This window comes from Girardinichthys multiradiatus, chromosome 9 (assembly GCF_021462225.1).
Source record: "Girardinichthys multiradiatus isolate DD_20200921_A chromosome 9, DD_fGirMul_XY1, whole genome shotgun sequence".
Taxonomy (NCBI): Eukaryota; Metazoa; Chordata; class Actinopteri; order Cyprinodontiformes; family Goodeidae; genus Girardinichthys; species Girardinichthys multiradiatus.
In genome coordinates, this window is record NC_061802.1 from 19528271 (window position 1) to 19546690 (window position 18420).

At 37.8% G+C, this 18420-nt stretch overlaps 1 protein-coding gene across 1 annotated transcript in view; it reads right to left on the bottom strand.

Moving 5' to 3' along the window:
* The window catches only part of nr5a2 (nuclear receptor subfamily 5, group A, member 2), a 77861-nt gene that overhangs the window by 21590 nt on the left and 37851 nt on the right, over nt 1-18420 (bottom strand). The window contains exons 5-6 of the mRNA XM_047374414.1: nt 11927-12046; nt 6432-6579 (exon numbers count right to left, since the gene is read on the bottom strand). Coding sequence (XP_047230370.1) covers nt 6432-6579; nt 11927-12046 — 268 coding nt within the window. The remainder of the gene's footprint in view (nt 1-6431; nt 6580-11926; nt 12047-18420) is intronic.

Consider the following 18420-nt stretch of genomic DNA (forward strand, 5'->3'; position numbering starts at 1 on the left):
ACCACTTCCTCGTGGTGCTGATCAATCCCCAGCCGCATCCAAAATTATTCAGTTGTTTTCAGGAAATAAATATTTGTCAGAATAATTTGTGCTGGGTGTCTGTTTATGGGAAGGTGTGTGCATGTGTGAGTCTAGGTGTGTTTATGGAAGTGCATGCTTACTACATCCAGGATCTGGACATTGATTGTGAGCAGCTTCAGTTCTTGCTTTAATTAGGCCGTACCTGCCTGGGAATTATATGTTTTGTGTTTCTCTCTTTCCCATTGTGTGGGGGTTCAGCAGTGATAAAAAAGGAAAGAAGAAAATAATGTGTTTTAATCAAGGTTAATTCATCTGCTGTGTTTGTGTTGTCAGCAGATTAGTGTCTGACCTTGCAGTGCCAAAAAAACTAATTATGCTAATAATAAATGTGTCACAATGTGAGGTTGGAAATGTTTTGAGTTGATAGTAAAATAAAACTCGGAGGAAAACTATAAAGATGAGATTAAATAACCTAAACCGGTATGTGACACAAATGTGTTTCACCTGGCATGCAATGTTAATTCAAGCTTTACTGATTACTACTGAAGACATTTTAAGGCTGAGAAGGGTAAAGGAGATGGTGCAGGAGCAGGAAAAAAAAAAAAAGATGAATCGAAGGTTACAATGAATGAGAACTAGTGGATGTGGAGGCTGCAATAGTGATCGATAATGGTGTAAAAAGATGGATTTGGACAAAAAGAGGAAGAAAATGCAGAACAATGAGACAAGAGACAAAGTAAAGGACTAGATGAATGGAGAAGGATGGAGGTCAGGAGGTAGGGGATTGATGCGTGAGCTTCTCTAACCTCAGGGACTGACCAACCACTTGACACGATGCTAATGGAGGTTCTGGGGTCTCTTGAATCACTTTTTTTTTTTTTTTTTTCATTTCTGATCAAACTGATTAACATTTACACTCTAATGGAAAAGGTCAGAAACAGATATTTGATCCGATGTCAGATGTGTCTGAGTCTGTCGCAGGTTTTAATCTGTTCTAGATCCTGTCAATTTAAACATGATTCCCCAAAAACAAGGGGGCTTATTACTCCCAGGTTTAAGTTTTGCAATTCTTTGGTATCTCATTCACAACTTCCTCTTAAGTTTAAAATTGTTGTTATTTTTTGTTAGTATAAACAGCAAGATACAGACTTTTGTTTTGCATATTTGTAACTTTAAATGTGTCATACTTTGGAGAAAAAAAACTCTTTAAAATTCCCTCAACTAAATAGGCTAAGGTGTATTAATCTTCGTGCAAAAGGAACGAAAGAAACTTATTGACTCTTCATTTCTAAATTATTATGATAATTTAAGCAATTTGATGTTCTTTATTTTGGCTGGACCCAACAATTTCTCATCTATTAAAAAAAACAAGATCCAAAAGAAAAACTTCAAAATACAAAATGATAAAAATATAACTTGTAAAGGACACTGCTAGACGTAATATAAAATAATTTCAATAATTTCAGAGTGTGATATTTTTAAAGACAAATGCATTTTCCATCAACAAAAAGAGAATTTCTAAAAAATAACTTTACAAAATCTACAATATAAATAATAAAAATTAAAGAACATTGAAAATGTCCACACAGGTTTAACATTTTACTGGCTTTATTTATGATAAAGGACATTTTGTAAGGCCATATGTTCCATGTAGTGTTCTTTCCACTGGGACAATTTACCATCCCATGCAACTCTGGCAGGTCCTCTGGATCTGCTCTTGGCTGACAAGGCCTGGCAGCACCTGTCTGAATCAATTACATGTGACGGGGTCTGACCCACTCAGCTGGGTTAAATAGTCGCTGGCTGAACACTCTCTGACCTCTATCACAACATCCTCTTCATAAAAACTAACTGTGATGCATCGGCCATGCATTCGTATGGCTTTTTTAGTAAAATAACTGCTGTTTTTGTCTTTAAAATTTTTTTTACATATACATTTTTTGAATTACAGTTTTTTAATTTCTTACCTTATATTTGCAGTTAAGAGCTGTGTGGTACAATTTTCTTTTCTTTAAAGAGGAAAATGATCATCTTTAATCCATACTCCTCGACCTAAATGCAAACTTCTGACCTCTTCCTCACCCCTTGAAGTTTTATCATCCACTGTAGGCAACTTGTCAGTCTATCTGTTAGGCTTTTAAGCCTTTTAAAGGAAATCAAAGACCCATTATCAGTGTCCTGGCACTGAACGAGTTGTAGTGATCCTTCTCTGATCTCTGACCCAGGCAGATCTCAAACTCTTGAGTGTTTGTTTCTTAACGTCCAAGACATACAGTACAATCACTCTCACTACTATAAACACTTAGAAGATCAATGATCATGAAGCAATCACTTTCTCCTTGACAAAGGTTAAGAGCCTTCACTGAAGACATTGAAGGAGTGAAAGAGTACAGCGAGAGATAGAATGAGTCTGACTCTGAAAACAAACAAGCACACATCATGACAAGTGTCTCCTTTCAGGTGGGCTGACATCTATATCTCTGTCTTTATTGACATCTTGCTTAACTAAAAGCTCATCTGCTAGTGGGAAAGTGACTGATTGTTCACACACAGAAAATGAGAGGGAGTAAGAGGAGGGCTGTCGATCGAAGAGATAGTGGGAAAAATCAAGGCAAAAGACAAATGGCAGGAATGAAATGGAAGGTAAAAAAGGCAGAAGAGAAAGCTGAGAAATACAGATTAAATAACAATGCTTCCAAGAGTCACATGGGAAATTACCAACTATAACTTGCAATATCATATGTCATACAACCCAACTGAATGGTTTTATAACACCATATATCTTGTTTATTTATAGATAGCTTGTAAGAGTCACACATTTGTAAAACTTTGTTTTTAACTGCAAATATGGGTATATTACCTTTCATTGTGTGGTACATGTTCAAGATTAATACATATACTGTAAATATTACGGTTTATTACAGCTGAACTCAGAAATCAGAATTTCTGCTTTTCAACTGAAATTCTTATCTGAATCTTAGTTGAAAATATTAACTCAGGGTTGAAAATGTGGTTTAATTTTTAGAATAATTGATATTTTTCTTGATATTATATTCTCCTGTGTTGAGATTTCAACATAGATTGTTGACTGTAAAGGCTAATGCTCTTGAACATTCTGCAACCTGAGTTGAGGACAATCAAGAAACAGTATCTTGCTTAGCTTGATGTATTGTTTTTGGAAATCTTTTACACTACTTTATGTTGTCAGACAGGTCATATTTAGATTATTTGTTTGATTCTGCAAGTCTATCAGTAAGCATGCCTGGCTGTGGCTGGTCAAAATTAATTTAGCTTTCCAAATTAAACGGTAATCCAGGTTCTAGCTTGATGCAAATGTGTATTTGGCCAGATAAACATACTCTCACATGCCAGATAAAGTTGAAAATCTCTTGGTCTCCCATAATTTTCTTCTAAGATTAAGTTAAAAAGTTCAGTTTTTTTTTTTTTTTAAGCCACATTGCAATCAAATAACAATTGAGTTGAATCTGTTTGCTGTTACAGTGGCAGCATAGGAGATTAAATTAAGCTATTAAAGAGAAAGCATCTGAGCTTTTAGTTCAGTCATCACTACAGAGCTACCCTTATACCTCTTCTCTCCATTTTTTTAACAGGTTGCGGCACAGGTAGGTGTATGCACAGACGAACAAATGCATGCACTACTATGCACATTATGCATATTGACTGCCTGAAAAACATTCTTCTCACAGTATGTATGCAAATCTCTTATCAACTGTAAACAATTTTTTTCACATAATCTTTAATCTCCCTTGGTTTACTTTGCTCACACCATCTCATTTCCTCCACCTCACCAACGACTTCTCCCCTTCCTACAGTGATCCCCTCGCCTGGCTCTACAGTGCTTATATCAGTCTTCTTTTGCGGGAGGCCTGAGAACAGGTACTGCCGGGGGCAATACACATCCCTCAGGTGGGTCTTTCATTATGGATGATTCTTCTGCCAAATTATTTAGACTCTGTGCCCGAGCAAACACCTCTGCCCTATGAAAAAAAAAAACCATAACAAAACAAACATGCTCGCACACAGACATAAACACACTGAAGTCCCTCTGCAGTTATCCTCACTCCTACTGCTTTCTTTATAAATTCCACTAACAGAAACATTAATTCTGCCTGATCATACATTTGTGTGTGTGCTGCTCATTAGTACATTATTTATTTATTTTTTGTAAGGTTAAAACCTGTAGGTTAATCCTTTGAGAATTATACCTATTTAAAGGTAGGGACCGGAGAAGGACAATTTGATTCACATTTATGACGCTGTTGGTTTGAGCACTGGGCAGACTGAATATGCCAACACATCATTGGTTTCTGTAACGTCACATTTAAAAAATGTCCTTTGAGTGACCATGTTTTACGCATACAATGTCTTTTTGGCAGACTGAGAAAGAAAAAGATGTTTCCTAGTAATCTAGTAATGTCTGACCTCGGGTGTAAGAGGTTTGGAATAAGGATACACATCTACAGGTGTGCACACACTTACACATAAACATCCCCTCATTTTTACCCTCCTGTTTGTCTCTTAAGGTACTTATCCTCCTCCAACTCCCATGTTCTGTTCCTCCTCCTAACTTCACCTCCCTCCAACCTGTCTATCCCAAAATACATTGGATATGTTCCTCATACCATTTCCCATTTTCCTTTCTTTTTTGATTCTATTTTCCCCTGCTTCCTTCTTTTTACACCATCCTTCTACCTTTTCCACCTCAAACTTACTGTTTTCCTTTTCCAAAATCACAAAGTTTACCAAGTCCCTTTTGACAACCCCACCTCCATCCAAAGAAACATTTTTTTTTTATCTTTTCCATTCCAATTCCATGTTACACTAGCACATTTCTTTCCTATTTTGTATCAAATTTTCTGTATGGAATTCAGTGATTATATATTGTGTTTATTGATACTGCCAGTACTGATTTGTGGCTTCTAACTGCTTATTGACTGTTACCAAAAGTCTTCACCACTAGAGAGCTCTAGATAAATCCCCCAAAAACACAATATCAATAAAGAAAATTCTGTGTGCAGTTCATATTGAAAGTAAAATGACAAAGTTGAAGACAAATCTGAAGTACAGTGAAAGATATTTGCTGTGCTGCCAAAGATATATTTATGTCCATTAGACAGAAGCATAACTGTCGATTAGATATGTGCTGGTATAAGACTCACTATTTAAAAAAACAGAGTAGAAATACCACAGTTGTTTTGGCACTGATGCATAACATTTTAAATCCAAGTGTATAAAATAATCTAATGGCTTTTATTTAAAATAGAAAAAGAACAGATATTCCTGGTGCTGCTAAAATTGTATAACATTGACAATCTTAGTTATACTACAGTTATTCATAACATTTATTTTTTGTTATTTTGATTTTGATATTTCAACAACAAAAAAAAGAAAACCAAAAATAAAGCAAATATGTAGAATACACATTCACTCCATATAGTAGTTTTTCAATTGCTTATTGAGCAGGATATTATTATTATTTTCTTTTGATAATTACAGTTTTAACCAGTTGATTTGAACTGGTTGGACTATCTGCTCCGGTAGTCAGCCTGCAATCTGTTAATAGACGTCCTGTTTATAGATTGCTAACTTTAGTTTCGAAACAGTGTTACCTTAAACAAGTTGGCCAGACTAAGGCTGAAAATTTCTCAAACTCACATTAACTGTGTTTCTCCCTTTTATAACAGTAAGTAGGCTCCACAATGATGACTGCTATATATGGCCACTTGGTGTTTTTATCATTGTCTTGAATTCACATTTCTTCTGTGGTGGGGTGTACTTGTATTATGCAGGGCTGCAGAACCCCACTAGGTTTTTGGATATTTTAGCATGAAAAATGGATGGAGGAGGGTCCTAAAGACAACAAGGTTGAACTAAAATGGGCGGATACTGTCTGCCATTAGTAAGTAAAACTTCACTTATATAGCAAGATAAGATAAAAAATCAAGATAAAAATCATAAAGTGCGTCAAAAAAAAAAAAGAAATGCACAAGATAAAATTAACCAAAAGTGTCTGTTGACCCAGAAGTTTACTATGCAGAAACACTAGTTATTATTTGAAGTGAACTTTTTATAAACGTCGTATTATAGTGAAATAATGTTGTGGAAACAAAGTATTTTTTATCCTGTTTTTTATAACATAGATATAATAAATAATAGTATTAAAGAGGAAATGTACCTCTGAATTTCTGTTTTGTGTAAGTAAGGGAATAGTCTAGGAGACTTCATTCAGCCAGCTGACTGGCAGTTTGTAGCTTCAAGTGGGAAAGATGATGCACTCTACTCCACAACCCATACAGCCAAAGAATATGCAGTTCAATCTTTCTATGGCATCTCATTGAAAGGACTAATTCACCAATCACCACAATAACACACACTTGTCAGAAACTCACCGAGGCTGAATAGGACCAAAAACTTGAGGCAAACAAACTCCCTTTGGTCCAGCTGCAGGGAACGGAGTTTGGATACCAGCTCTTGGGCATGGCTCAACAGATTGTTGAGCGTGGCACCCGCCTGTGAAGCAATCACCGCATAGTCAACCTGGAAAAATCAGGGAAAGAAAGAGAGATCTTAGGACATCTGCAACACAGAAGTGAAGTATTCACACAACGTACAATTGATTCAACATGCATTCAAAGAGTTATGACTATACTCAGCCTCATTTAATAAAAGCATAGCAATCCTTGTCAGATTGTTTGGAGACTGAAGGCAATTTTTTTTAATGAAAGCAACAGCTTTTGGAGCTGAGTATTGTGAAAATAAAAGCATCAAAGGTCACCTGTGAAAATCTGCCAGCTTTGATTGTGGAACGTGACACAAATAATGTTTTTTTATCTGCATATTATTTAAAATGCGTTCACTCAAATGGGCATTAAAAAACACTATTCTTCAGATGCACTTCAGATCTGCAGGCACAACACATTTTTTTCTGGGAGGCAGGTCCTTAGCTGCCACTGAGAGTAAGCAGGACCATATTAAATTTTTATATTTATTGACGATTCATTACCATAATTGACTGTGCAGGGGTTTCCAGGGGAAGGTAGATGTTGGCGTGAGCAGTTCCTAAAGCTCAGAGAGGAAGAGAGTCCCTGTGAGCTCACATTTGCAATTAAAACCAGCCTCGGGGTTTGGAGTTTTATTTATTGTGTAAATAAGATGATTCGTATCCTTTTTCTTCACAAATCTTTTTTGTCTCGCTTGATGAGTTGAAGCAAAGCAAACACTGACACGAGGAACTAATCTACTTTGACTTCTTTGTGCTTTCACTTCATTTTACTCTTTGTCCCTCTCTCTTTCCTTCTCACTACCTATGAAGCATAGAGAGTTATGGTGGTGGGGAGCAGACACTGCCTGCCCCCCATCTGAGGTGTCAATCAATTTACATAAAATCAACTGTGCATGAAATAAGTTCATTGAAGGATTGGACTGTTGATGGTGGTGCTTAGGGTTATTACTGCCTCGCCTTAAGTAAAAAGAGAAAAAAAGGCTTTAATGTCACTATAGCCGACTTAGCACTAACTCTGACTTTGGTGACCTGTATATCAATCAAGCAATCAATCAATATTTCTTCACCGTGCCTTATAGGGAGAAATAGAAGCTGAATATATGACCAAAGCTTAATATTTGAACCTAAAATGCTATGTTTAGGTACCTCTGACATCTGTTAAAAATGTAAAGAAATCAAAGATGTTACTGATGGAAAAAGGTTTTTTATGTCTTTTTTTGTCATTGGAATTTCATGTGGCTGAGTCTGGATGCTATCAAAACATCAGGACTTGTAATAAAACCAGCTGCCAAGCTTTTGAGGGCATGCTTAAGCATTGCAGTCGTTGTCATCTGATCTTTGCACACATTTATACAAGTTATACTGCATGTTTGATCCTCCTGACAGGATGAAGAACAAGCACTCATGGCCATTTCTCTCTGATGTTGGTGACAAGGCAACATAAGACAGTATAGAAACAGAGAAAATGTGAGAAAAGAAAGGAATTAGCAAGCAGGGAACAAGCACAAAAAGAGCAAGACAGACAGCAAAGGACAGCTTGTAACTGTTAATTTGCTGCTTCAATGGGTTTCTTTTCAACTGTTTGTGTGAGGGCAACTTGTTAAAAAGAAAAACTAAAAAGGACAGCTTCTTTCAAAACAAAGTGAGATACCTGTTTCAACAACAGTACAGTCTTTATGAAGTTATTAAATGACATTTGTGATTATATACTTGTGATTATATAATTATAAAAATTAGATGTACATGTTGCATATGAAGTTCTATTAATGGCAATCTGATAAAACACAAACTGAAGTGTAAAATCAAAGGTAGCATGAAACCAAAGGTTTGTTTCATCGTATTATTCTGTTAATTGCTTATAAAGCACAACATGTGTTCTATTAATGCGCTGACAGTGACTTGCAAAAGTATTCATTTAATTGGATTTAGCTCTTGACTTTTACTTCAGCATTCATTGTACCTCTGGATAATTTTCTTTTGGGATTACCTTGTATCTAGTTCTATTCAACTTCCCGTTAGCTCGGAATAGCTTCTCTATCTATCCCCACTGATAAAAAGCATCCTAACAGCATGATGCCACCACCACGATTGTTCACCATCAGGATGGTGCTTTGTTTTTAATGTGCACTCTTGGTAGCATAGCACTTTGCATATAGACCAAAAAGGTCAGGTGTTCTCATGTGACCAGAGCACCATCTTGCCTAGCTTGCCAGTTTGATATTTGCAGTTGTGACAAATCTTTGCATTTTTGAATGATAGATTAAAAATGATCACAATGATAGATTAAAAATCACCGTCCTGATCCAAGACGGTGATGAGTCGGCATACAGACAGCAGGTGGATCAGCTGGTACACTGGTGCGGTCAGAACTACCTTGAACTGAACCCACTCAAGTCTGTGGAAATTTTGGTGGACTTTCGGAGAACACCACCCCCATACACCCCCCTCACCATCCTCAACAACACTGTATCGGCCGTGGACCACTTCAGGACCTGAGATGGTCTTCACACATAGACACTGTTCGAAAGAAGGCCCAGCAGAGACTGTACTTCCTGAGGCAACTCAAGAAGCTCAACCTTCCACAGGAGCTGTTGGTCATCTTCTACACCGCCATCATTCAGTCTGTCCTGTCTTCATCCATCTCAGTGTGGTTTGGCTCATCCACAAAACAGGACAGGTCCAGACTGCAACGAATAATCAGGACTGCAGAGAGAATAATCAGGGCTGACCTTCCCTCCATCCAGGACGTATACAGGTCTAAGGTCAAGAAAAGAGCTGCTCAAATCTCTGCAGACCCCACACACCCTGCACATAAACTGCTTAGAGTTTTACCTTCAGGCCGATGCTACAGAGCACTGTTTACTAAAACCAGCCGCCACAAAGACAGTTTCTTCCCCCAGGCTGTTTCTCTGATGAACATTCAATAGAGTACAGAACAATAGCATACAGATGTTGCAAATGCACCTTTTTTATTAGATATGTGTATATTGTACATTGTAAATTTGTATATTTTGTAATGCAGAATATTGCATTGTACATTGTACATTGTAAATTGTAAATTTGTATATTCTGTAATGCAAAAACAGAACAAAAGAGCAAAGTGTACTGGAGGCAAATTCCTTGTTTGTATGTACGAATTTGGCAATAAAGCTGATTCTGATTCTGAAAAATGCTCTATGAGATGTTCAAACCTGAGAATACTGCTTTATGACCTAACCTCAATAGAGACTTCTATGAAACCTTATCACTGGTCTGTATTGTGTGTTTCTTTGTCTTCATGATGGTGTTTGCTCACTAATGTTATTTAACTAACCTCTGAAACCTTCAAATGACTGCTAAATTAATTATGGGACTGAAATACACAAGTGTACTCTATTCAATAAATCAGGTAACTTCTGAAGGCATTGGTTGCTTTAGATGTTAGCTAACTACCTAATAGGTACACAGTTGAGCCGCAATATATGTTTGATACCAAACTCAGGTAAACAGACCAGAAGAAATTAATTGTTTTTCCTCAATTCTCTCAATACTTTTGTCTTTTGAATCATAATTTCCAACTTTCTGAGTAGCTCGAAAACAGTCCTAAAGAATATCAATGACTTTGTCATCTCCTACTGACTCATGTCTCAAAAACATCCACAGTTTCAGTCTTGTAGTAATTCACAAACTAAACATGGCAAGCGCACTGGTTTGGTGAAAATGAGCCTTCTTTGTGCTGGGTGTTTGTGTAGCCTTTGCTTGAGGTGATGCCGCTACTGTGGTCTAAACATCCCTGGTATTATCATTGTGCTGTCACCCCTGGCCAGGCAGAGAATAATAGGAGATAATGAAGTGTTTCAGAGCCTCATACACACACACACACATACACACACGCACACACACCGACGCACAGCCACATGCATAAATTTACAAACACTCTTCAACACCAGCTGTTCATTAACCAGTGTATGCAAACGAAAGCGCTGACCTGTGCCTCCCCTATCAGCACCCCCCCCCCCCCCCCCCCCCCCCCCCTCCTCTTCCTCCTCCACAAACTGCCTTGTCCGCTTCGCCTCATCATCTCCTCTCTCATCCCTGCATAACTCCGCTCCGTCTGCCTGTTTTTATTTACATTTTCTATCTCTTTCTTCTTACTCTCTTTAAATTTTCTCCTTTTGATATTTTCCTTGTTTTCCTGTTCCATGGCACTTCTTTTTATTTTTGCCACTTTTTTCTTATTTCTATCTCTTTTTCTGAGAATATTTTATCTATAATTTAATCTCAACTATTGGCACAAACTGTTTATTGCCCTTACACATTCTGCTACTTATTCACCACAGGTAAACTGCTCTACACCAGTTCTAAAAAAACAACCTGACCTTGTCTTCATTCATAACTGTAGAATCAAACAGAACTTGGCTGTGCAAAGAGCAAATACACTTGTCTTTTCCAATATTTATGTCAGCATCTGTTGTTGTAAAATGTTTTTATGGAATGACAATGTTTTTGGAGAACAAGACAATCAATAATCTATGACTTCTCACCTTATCAGAAGCATATTCACAATGATTTTTTTTTCATACTTTGGTTTGTGTACCTTTTATATTCCTTTTGTTATTTTTTGAGTTTTACTTTTCTGGACTATATTAGGGAGGAAGCAGAATACTAAAGGAAGATTTCTTTGCGTTTGTGTATTTGTATGAGTTTTTATTTATTTACTTATATTGTTTATTTATACATTTTCTTTTTTGAGTGCATGTATAAATTCAAATTAGAAGAGGGAATCCTAAAGCAAAGCAGACTCCAGCTCTGACCAAAATTCTCAAATAAAGCAGGAAAACAAGTAATTTTAACAGACCTTTTATAAATGCACCCACAGTTGGAATTCTAATCAGTCAGTCAGTCATTTTCTTCCGCTTCTTCCATAGTGGGTCGCGGGGAAGCTGGTACCTATCTCCAGCGGTCTATGGGCGAGAGGCGGGGTACCCCTTGGACAGGTTGCCAGTCCATTGCAGGGCAAACAACCATGCACACACTCATTCATACACCCAAGGGCAATTTAGAGAGACCAATTAACCTAACAGGCATGTCTTTGCACGGGGAGAACATGCAAACTCCATGCAGAAAGACCCCCGGCCAGGAATTGAACCCAGGACCTTCTTGCTGCAAGGCAACAGTGCTACCAACTGCCCCACTGTGCAGCCTGGAATTATAATCAGTTGAGTGAAATTTATTGATCTGGGAAGATCAGACATTGTTTGGGGTTTAATTAGAGTAAACTAAAATGTTGACTTTTTTCCTGGAAACGTAGTCAACAAGCAATCAAGGAAAACATGCTCAGAGGTGGTTCCAAGGGAAAATGAAACAGTGGAGGTCACTGGAAGTAGACATTTACAAACTTACCTGCTGGCCTGTGACCAACAGGATGGCACCCTCCTTAGCATGCACCACCTGCCGGAAAACATGGTCGAGGATGAGGAGTTCACTCCAGCAGTTCTGCAGCAACTTCATCTGGTCATCCACCTGGTTAAAGATAGCAAAAAAATTATCAAGTCATCTGTTTGTCTTTCCTATTCCATACAGCTGTAACAACAGTCTGTGTTTGTGTGACTAAGCCTCATATCCACTGTAAAAAACCTGTCATCAGCACAGAATGTATGTCTGTCACTGTCTCTCATTATTGGGTGGCAGGGGCTTTTGTCTTTGCAGAAGTTTATGAAGACAGGTTTTCAACAAAGTACATGATTAGTTGTCTGAGTGCATGTATAGCTTCTAAAACAAATCGGAAAGGTGTCATTTGAAAAACATTCAACGTTGAAGGTATAGAAGAGCTTTGTTAGTTTGAGATTTTGGGATCATAGCACTCATCAAAATACACTTATATTTTATGTGTGTGTTCAAAGATACAGACAACAAAGCTGCAGCACTGTGTCAGCCATAGCAGCTTCAAAGTATCACAAGACCCTGTATGCAGAGTGAGCTTACACACAGGTCAATTGCTATTGATCAAGCGTGTGTTTTTTTTTCAGAACCTTGTACAAAGTTCAAAAGTCCCATGTACTCACCCTGGAGCTTTCTCATGTGAACCTTTCCACAGTGAGTTAAGTGCTTTGCTACATGCTTCAATTAACAATGCTGAGGGTTTTGTCTGTTTGCCCATTGCCAGAAGTTTCTGAGTAATTCTAACAATGATAACAACAATGATTGAGAGGAGCGTTTCTTCCTGATTACCAGCCACGGGCTCCCAGGAATCTGCTAGATGAACTTGGGAAGCTAACACAGGTGAATCAGTGATTCGGGAACCAAAACAACCTCCTCCATTGTAACAGAAAGTCCCTTCCCATGCTCGGTAGTGTTAATCATTACTGCACACAGCCAGACACAGGCAAAAAAGGGGCACATTTAGAAGACAGGAATGAGGAAAATACAAGAGATGTTCATTCTTTCTCCCCTCCACCCACTCCATCAGCAAATATTTTGCTCGTTGTGGTATTATTGGGAATATCATGGGCTGTGATGGTGAGATGTGAACTGCTGCTTTGACTCTGTGAGAACAGTCTGTGACAGTCATTGCCCACGTCAACCGCTTGCAGGGTTAAGAATGTGGATCAATGTTGTAACATTGTGACACAGGCAGCTACAGTGTGAAGACACCTGCAACGAATGTATTTTGCAGCAGTTCCGAAAGTGTGCAATTGAATGACCTTATTCATTCATTTGATGTCTGCACTCGTAGCTCTGCCAAAAAATGTGAAACACTTTAAAATGTATTCTGACGTGGTCAGGTCTGAACTCTGTCTCTTGTTGAGTGGAACTAGTTTGACTGCTGATTTAGAGTAAGTGTTAAACAAAGTCTATTTAAGTTTTAGGAAGACAAAGCAGTAGATTTCAAATACAGCTGCAGAATGAGAACACTTTCATTTTTATATTCGAAAAACTAACCTATATACTGTATCTGATTTAGGAAAATCAATGCAAATTGTAGTGTTTTACATTTATACATTTGCCAAGTTTCCATAGAAAAAACATGTATAACATTATGTTACTGTGCCTTGCAAAAGTCTTCATAGTCCTTGAATGTTCTCACATTTTGTCATATTACTACCACCTTTGTCTGGTGCCACAACTATCGTCAACCACCACATAGATACCCAAACTTTATTGGGATTCTTTGATAGACCAGATCTAACCAGACCTAGTAGTTTCCATATGTGTGCAACTCAATCTCAGTATGCACACATATGTTCTGGGAAGGTCTCATAGGTTTATTAGAGAACATTAGTGAAAATACAGCATCATAAAGACTGAGAAACATACCAGAGGGGACAGGGACGAAGTTGTGAAGTATAAAAAGAATATTTCAAACTCTGGATAGAGAACTTTCAAGAACTGCTGTTCTGATCTGATCCCTCATCTGAAAATGGAAAGAGTCTCAAATGCAAATCTTGTAACACATGGCTGTCCACCTAAACTGACAAGCTAGAGAGCTGGAGAGGGAGAGTAATATTCAGAGAATCAGACAAGAGGCCCATGGTAACTTTGGAGGAGATGCAGAGTTTCACAGGTCAGATGGAAGAATCTATCAACAAGACAACCGCTTGTCATGGTCTTCACATACCTGTCCTGAAGAAGGCTACCATAGAAAGAAAACCATAAAAAGTCATAACATCATCATGCTGTAGGGATGCTGCAAAAGGATTAAGAGGTTCACCATCTTGCAGGGCAATGACCTGAGACAGTCAGAGCTATAATGGGATAATTTAGGTCAACGCATATCAGTCAGTTAGAATAACTCAATCTGAGTCCTAAATCCAATTTATAACGTGCCCCTAGACTTATCATTTCATGTTCACTAATGCTCCTCATTCAATCTGAGTGACCCTTGAGCCTTCTTTCAAACAGAACAGGCAATATGTTCAGTCTTTAGACGAACAAAGCTGGTAGAAACTCAAAAACACATGCAGTTTTAATAGTATCAAAAGTCTATCAAGTTTTGAATCAATTGCAATGCACACTCTTCAGAATTCTATCTCTCAAAGATTTTAGAAAAGCTGTAATATTCTACTTTCACTTCACAATCATGTGAAACTCTCACATACAATTCCAGTAAAATACACTTAGGTTTGAGGTTGTAACAAGACAAAACATGAAAAAGTAATCCAGGGATACAAGAAAGGCCTTGTAGCAGAACAAAATATTTGATCATACTATAATAAGTGCCCCACAACAGATACACTTTAGTTATAAGATGTGTTTTTAAATATATGTTAGTATTTAAATGTGAAATTTAGTGTGGGGTTAGCTCTTGTAGGATATCGCCTAATGTTAAGTATCTACACTGTAATGTAATGTAAAGAATAAATTCTGGTAAAATGTAGAAAGCCACCACTCCAAAATGTCTTACATCTTTTATTCATCTTTTATCAGTCCAGCAAGATATAAAAAACAAAGAAAACAGAACAAAGCCGCTGTGACCTTTTCTAACATTTCTGACAGTATCGTGGACTCCTCTTGTCACTCGCTTGCCTATACATCTATTTTCTGTGGCTTTGCACCATCTGTGTCAGGAGCTCAAGACCAAAGGAAAATTCAAATGCCTTCATTAAAACCATCAGAGAACACGGAAAGCAGTGGAGGACCAAGCACTTCTCTCCATCTCTCCATCTAAGGATGCTGGAAGCAAGCATGACATGTGTCTGTGGACTGGTAAACATAAAGCCCAAGCTCTTCAAAGAAATCAGCCACGTGTCATTGGGCCTGGCAAGTGCCGGGGTCCTCTTCAAAGAACTGTCCTCTCTGTGCCTGCCTGGAAGCGCCTCTCTGACAAGAAGCCTGGGTCATCAAAGGGTGGCAGCTCAGAGGGGATGACGATGATGACAGCAGCCTAGATGAGGGCAGCGTACACCCGCTTGGTAGATGCGGGGGACTGGTGACAGACAGACAAGCGTAAGGGCATACCAGGAGTTGGAGTTGAGCTCGCTGACCTTTTAAGTACCAGCATCACAAGCTGTTTCCCTGACAAGCTCTTCCTTTGCTCTGTCATATGTGGCTTGTTCTTACAAGATATGCTGCCTGCTTACTAAGATAATATGAATGGTGTAACATGTAATCGAAGAGTTATTGCCTTTTCTCATAAAGAGAAAAAAACTGATCATTATTTAGTGTAAGGTGAAACACTGGCAGATTACTAGTAGCTGATTAAGTCCATGGCCTGTTATGACATTGGAACAGCACAGAAGCAATAAAACTGATAATTCATATTGAACTGTTTGACGCTTATCACGCAGTCATGGAAATTTTAGATAACATCTCGTTACTGTTTCAGCTCTCTAAAGCAAAGATAAAATAAAAAAAAAGAATATCTAAGTCAAATCTTCTAATTTTTCTAAGCAGTGAAACTCAAAAAACTGTCATTATTCTGAAGAAACTTAATTTACTGAGCAGCAAAGTTGCCCAAGCCAAGTCAATCTTAATCTGCTATGTAATATGCAAACTTTGGCAACTTTTCAAAATTTCACAGCTAAAATATGGAAGTCATCTATTCACACATCTTACAGTAATGTAGTTATCAATACTGTCGTGTAATGGGAGTTGTCACCCACCACACACACCAGTTTCACACTATAGCAGTCACACGAAGGCCCTGTTTACACCACTACAATACAGTGAAAACAGTTTTTTTTCTTGATTTTCGTTAACCCGTCTACACAACCTTTTAATTATAATCTCCGTTCACACGGCAACAGTAGAGACAAGAAAATAGTGATGGTTGAAAACCACTGTTGTAGGGAATGCGCACAGAGACTGATATTAACAGTAGCTTATTTCATGCTAATTGCTAATATAACATGCTAAAGTAGTTTTAATATGTGAGCTTCAAATAATTTTAGCTTTGTTTTAACAGAGTATACCACAGTTTTAGAGGGACTATTACTGATCGCTCACTGTAGTAAAGCTAAGAAGACTTTTTTAAGGCTGTTAAAAGAGAAATCTGTTAATATCAGATCAGCAAGTCAAAACTTTCAGGCACAAATCTCTGATTGGTACTTCTTTAACTGCATTTGTTCTTTCTGTAAATGACTGTATTTACTATTGTAGTAAACATGCAGTGAGCCAATATCAGGGAACATCACTGTTAAAAGCTTTTGATACTTTTTTTTAAAGGTTTTGCTTAGCAATAACACAATGCAAAAATAGGTTTTGTGTTTGTAAAATTAATGCACAAGTGAATTTCTATTCCATCCATTAAAATTAATTATTTCCAGGAATGATACCACTCAGAAGAATAGTGATAAAAAAAGTATATTTCTGTCATTGGATGAAGCAAAGGAAATCATAAGGATTTAGCTACTAAACTTCATGCAGTTAACATGTGCTTCAGATATTGATTCAAACTGGTCTCAAAATCCACATTTAGGGCTAGTTTTCAATGTGTGATCTATTTACTATTTAAACACTCATTTTGAATTTTTTCCTTTAAAAAGAGAGAGGGAAAGTAAAATTTCAAGCAGAAACTTCTACTTGGAGCAGCCGGCGATGAAAAATGCATATCCTCCAAGAAACCAATTTAACACCTTTATGATTCTTTAGGCGAGTGCGATCAATGCCCGGATCAATTGCTTAGCCCATAGCTTTTGTTCAAAACCACTGGCAGAGATTAATGGGATTTTTCGTAAAGAGAGAGACAGAGAGGTAGAAGAAGAAGGAGAGCCCAATTGAGAGGGGGATTGGAACTGCCAGGCAGGGAATGAGAGAATGAGAAAATGCTTGGGGGGGGGGGGGGGGGGGGGGGGGGGGGTAGTGAGAAAATAAAACATAGTGATAAAGAGCACATATTCCCTCATATCTACACAAATGTAAATTAATTGGTAATGAAGCAATCAAATGCTTCAGTTAAAGGAAGGAAAAAGTAATGTTTATTCATACCCCCCTGCTAAGAGTACATCAATTATGATGGTGTGTTGAGTCAAAGCAGGCCAATGTACCAGAGTCCCCCCTTTCTTATGGCTGGGTCTTGGTCTGGTGCCACAAGCATTTTTAAGCTTCATACGGTATGTTGGTCTTTAACGAGTCTACACAGCTGGATCTGATTTTAATAAGTAGTTCCATTTTTGATGTAGTCTAATGAACAGATTAATGGAATCTCCTTCTGCGGAGCCTTAATGAATGGAGAAAATCACTTTTTTTTATGTGAGAGGTGGTGGTGGTGTTGGGGTGGGGGGGACATCAACACAGACTGTGAGTTTATCTGCCTCAAACGACTCAAACATAAACAATAGCTGCGCTTCTGTCTTCCCTGTCTCTGCTGGACGGGAATCAATGGTGTCTCTGAGTACTACAGGTGAGATTTGAAGCTCACATCAATGCTCGCTCGTCTGTAGCTGCCATCCTTTGGTGCGGTCCCTGTCTTGGCAGCTGTTCGCCTTGAGCCAAACAGGCAGCGTATTCACCTGGGAACAGGGATTAATTTACCTACAACAGCGCCTGTTCTAGTCAGTGCTGCAAATGCTTAATTATGCTGTGGCTGAGAGTGTACTGTAGCTCATTTTCAGTTAAGTTAATTAATTTAACAAAAGAGTTTCAGTGTGGGAGACCATCACCAACAAAACAAAAAAAAAAAGACTGATAATTTTTGCTAATTTTAGCTGGCCAGAGTTAAAATCTTCCTATTGTTATACAAATACCAAACTACAGGGGAGGCAAATCATCTTTTAGATTTAAACGTTTATCTTTTTAATGAAATGAAACCCCATATGTCTTTTAAAGTTAATTATTTTTCTAAGGCTACAACTTTCACAGCATCATTGACATAGTTTTATGTCATTATTTTAATTCAATCAAGAAGTTTGTTTCTGATAAGAAATCTCTCAAAAGATAAAAAAAAAAACAATGTGAAA